At 42.8% G+C, this 4330-nt stretch overlaps 1 protein-coding gene across 1 annotated transcript; it reads right to left on the bottom strand.

Moving 5' to 3' along the window:
• Positions 1-326: 326 nt before the first annotated feature.
• LOC109771202 (uncharacterized) lies at positions 327-3455 on the bottom strand. Its single transcript, XM_045231764.2, has one exon. It carries the CDS (start codon positions 1194-1196, stop codon positions 489-491), a length of 708 nt encoding a protein of 235 aa, XP_045087699.1. The 5' UTR covers positions 1197-3455; the 3' UTR covers positions 327-488.
• Between the last annotated feature and the right edge of the window lie 875 nt (positions 3456-4330).

Raw genomic sequence — 4330 nt, 5'->3', positions numbered from 1 at the left:
AAAATTTTCAAATTGTTTTGCAACCACCACGCCTTGCCAACAAACAAATTGAAGTTGTTATCTCTTTTATTGTAATTGTGTTTTTAATGCTGGATGCAAATAGAAACAAAGCAATGGCAGGCTAGGCTGTGTGGCCGTGAAGAAAATCTGGTCAGCATGTTATCCATTTGCAAGCTTGCCTTGTAGTTTGGACCTGTCATGTCAGTGAAAGATGCTAAACCAAAATCATGAGATTAAGCAGGTGTTAGGCAACGTGGCTACATTGATATACATGGTACGAACAAGAAGGTAGTTATGGACCAGCGCGGAATCTCAGAAGCATGGAAAGGTTGAATTCACAGTATGAGTTCGATCAAAACTTTTGTTTCCTTTCTGTATGGAGTATTCTGTACATTTCTACATATATACACACACTGAGAAAGATCAGCAATCCTTTAAAAGGTGGAAGCCAATCGCACGGTGCAAGAGTAGCACATGTTGAAGAGTATCTATGAGCTAAGAATGTTTAGGAGAGTAACTCTGCTCTGGAGCAATCTCCGGAACAGAATTCCTGCTCCAGCCTCAAGATCTCCAACACTGCACTCTAGGACCTGCAACTGCTCCTCCTTGCAAACAACCGAATTCTTCTTCTGGAATGCCTTGGAGACGAGAGACCATTTTGGCACTGCGATTTGCTTGGACAAGAGGTGTACTGTTGACTCGAGGAGAGAGGTGGTGATCTCCCTAGCCTCGCTCAACAGCCTGACCATCCTGCAGTCCTCCTTCTCAGATGTAACCTTCTTCGCGGCCTTCTTGAAATGTTTCTTCGCCTTCTTCACCAGGCGGGTGTAAGACTGGATCTTGACTTGAGCAGCGGTGTCATCTCCTTTTCTGGTCGCCACTTGCAGATCTTGGATAATGGCCTTCAACTCGGTGAAGTCCTCATGCATAGCATTGCAGAGATCCAGTAGCTCAAGGGAGCACTCGGTTTCACCTTCCAACATCTTCCTTTGCTGGGAAGAGCAAATTTGATTGCTTGGAAGGCACATGATCTCTTCAATGGTGCTGTAGATGTCTCCAAGCCTCCTCAAACCATCAGAGATTGTCTCGATGGTCATGGAGGGTGAAGAGATGCTTGCCTCTAGGCTGAGCAGCTCCTCTTCAACCTTGGTGTGAGGCCTAGAAGGCAAACTAACTGATCTAAGATGGCAAGCCATATCTGTTGCTAAGACTCTTTCCTCTGTGTTGAGTACTTGAGGTTTGAAGATATGAGAATGAGAGAGCACCTTTCGGTTTGATGTGTTTAGCCTTCTTCTCAGGCCTATTTATACAGAGGAACTGTATGATACAGCGCCATTAGAATGGTAGACACAAGGAATCATGCCAACTCATCTCCACAGTTTTGTATACCAAGTTTGTGAGATCTGGTGCAACATTTGGAATCTTAGCCCATGTGTAGTTCAAATTCTTTAGTGCAGTAGCTATTCTTCCAATGAGATATCACATTGTCATGTTCCATTAATTGGCGACAAGAATCAACCGGTGGTTTGCTCTATTGGTGGATCTTGACATAATTTTGCATGGTGTCCTAACCGAGTATGGGTTGGTGCATACGTGTTATCTAGTTATTATATATTTATTGATTTGAATAGGTGTGATGTGTCGCACAACCCATGCTACTTGCTTGCTGAACCTTGGATATTCGAGTTGGCTTGATTTGGCCATGGATAGCAAGATCCACTGTACAAGGATCCTTTGCTTGTTGCTGAGCAACACATGGCATCTGAATAACATGGCCATCTTGTAGAGAAACATTCCAAAACTCGGTTTGAACAGTATGGTACCAAGTTATATTACCTATGGTTTGAACAGTATGGTTCTAAAATAGATGACTCAACTTTATATTAACTGTAGTACAAAGTTAGTACAAAGTTGGGTCATCTATTTTGGAACGGAGGGAGTATTAGCTTGTATGACGGCCAGCAATGATGAGCATTTCTGAGTAACTGTATTTTCTGAAGATCCGTCTGAGTTAAATGCTCCAGAGTAGTTTTTTCTTGAAGATGCTGTCCAAGCTATCAGCAGCATAAACAGTAAACTGATCCTCTAATAGATCGGTATCTGGAACCATAGGTAATGTATCATTCAGAAAAGGAACTCTGCTCTGATCAATCTCCTCAACAAAGTCTAAGCACTGCCCTAAGAACAACGAAACTCCAGTTTCAGTATTTGCTCCTTGCTGCATAGAAGTGAACTTAGAGACAAGATACCGCTTGTTATACTCAGCATCGCAATTTACTTCAGTAGGAGCCGCGTGGGTGACTGAAGCATTGAAGCAACGACCTCTCTTGCTCCAGCCAACAGTTTGACCACCCTGCAACCCTCCTTGTCAACTGAAGGAGATTTCTTGTTGATCTTCTCCCACTGTTTTGGCGCCATCTTGGTCAGACGGATGAAGGACTGTATCTTGGTCTGAGAGCCAATGTAATTTCCTGAGTGCTTGTCTTGAGCTAAGAAAAGCTCTCTAGGATGGCATTGCAGATGTCGATCAGTGCAAGATAGTGCCGTAGCTCGAGCTCCACAGCTTACCTTTGTTGCTCTGGCAAAGGATAATTTGGGTGCATATGATCTCCTCGATGCTATTGTACACAAGTACACACCTCCTGAAGTCATCGAACATTGTTTCAATGGTAGCCGAAGGTGAAGAGATCTTCGCCTAGAGAGAAAAGAAGTTTTGCTGGCTAGCCATGGCTGGAATGGGGGATGGTGTGGTGTGCTTTCTATGTATCTGGAAACGGAAGAGAGATTCAGAGAAAAGAAATTTTGCTGCAATGGTGCTTAACCGGTATGGTTTGCCTCTCTATATAAGCACAAGCCTTGCAAAGGCTGGCCTTGCAGACAACAGGAATCTCGTTGCTAATGGGATGCTGCGCTGCTGCCACCCATCTCCACGACAAGCTGATTTTTCTTTTGTTATGTCTGATCAGTGTAAGTAGTATCTTGAACTATTCGCCTCTGGTTGAGCTTATGGGCACCTTGTCATGGCTCCACTATGGGCAGCAAAATCATCTGCACGAGCGTGCAGTTTGATGTCAGATCCAGATCCAGATCATGAGATTGGTGAGCTGGTGGAGAGAAAGAGCTAGCTGTTGCTTATTGGTGGTGGGGAAACAGTTGACTTCACCTTTGAGCTCCAACGCTACACGATGTGTTTGTCTGGTGAGCATCGCTGGCATGTTTCCACTAGGGCTATTAACTACCTCATGTGATCCGTTGCAACCTAAGGGTGCATTAGGTGCTCCTAACTAGGCCTAACACGTTCTCATGTCTTAAGCTACTGACAGCAATGAAAGGCGCGGCAGTTTACTCGATTATTGCTTGTTCTCGTCATACGTGCTAGCTCAAATAGTTTTTTAATTGGGAATCCTAATTAATTGTTATGTAGTGCTAACTTGGCATGCTATTTCGAGGAGAGCAACATCCTTTCTATTACATAGTGTTGAGGTCTTGATGAGCATAGCATGCAATTGGCATGACCATCTCATTAACTCACACCAAAGTGTTGCAGGTATAAACTGGAAGAAATAAATACATATTACTTCCGTAACAGTCAATAGTGAAAATATTCTGAGTGAATTTGCCAGATTGCAACTAAAAATAATATGATCAATCACATCGTACTTAGTTATATGACAGCAATGCAAGATTTATCATCTGAACTGAATAACAATGTAGATATATACCAAAATCTTAACTGAGCATACCATGGCTAGTCGATTTATGTGCTAAGAAGGAAATCTGGCTAGTCGATTTATGTGCTAAGTACAGCCATCAATCATGTTGGCTTCGGCCTGGCATGTCCCATGCATGACCAGTGAGATCCACAAAATAAGGATCGTGTACTAACCATGAATCTTATGGCAGGTATGACGCAACCAGTAAATTTGCAATGTTAACTTGTGAAAGAAACGTGCATGTAGGTCTAACATCATTGACGTTATCGTTTACCGCAAAAATGTAACCTGTAAAACAAACCGCTTAGTTCCTATAATTAGCAGAACCAAACAAATACTTAGATGGATTGACAGCATAGCATTTTCTTTTGTCATGCATATCCATCACAAAGCCCTAGAGAGATTATATTGATTTTTTTTTGAAACTATGATGATTTTTATAGCAAATTCGGAAACTATACACCCTAATGCAGAAAAATCAAAAGTATCACCCTGTCGGCCTCATGTTGGCCGAAGAGAGACTTTTCGGCCAACCGTTGGCCAAAAAGGACTTCGGCCAACAGTTGGCCAAAGAGTCCCTCTTCGGCCAACACCTGCTCTACTGTTTTAGAAAATTC

This window comes from Aegilops tauschii, chromosome 7 (assembly GCF_002575655.3).
Source record: "Aegilops tauschii subsp. strangulata cultivar AL8/78 chromosome 7, Aet v6.0, whole genome shotgun sequence".
Classification (NCBI taxonomy): domain Eukaryota; kingdom Viridiplantae; phylum Streptophyta; class Magnoliopsida; order Poales; family Poaceae; genus Aegilops; species Aegilops tauschii.
Note: the sequence above shows the minus strand (reverse complement) of the source record. Positions and strands in the feature narration are given on the sequence as shown.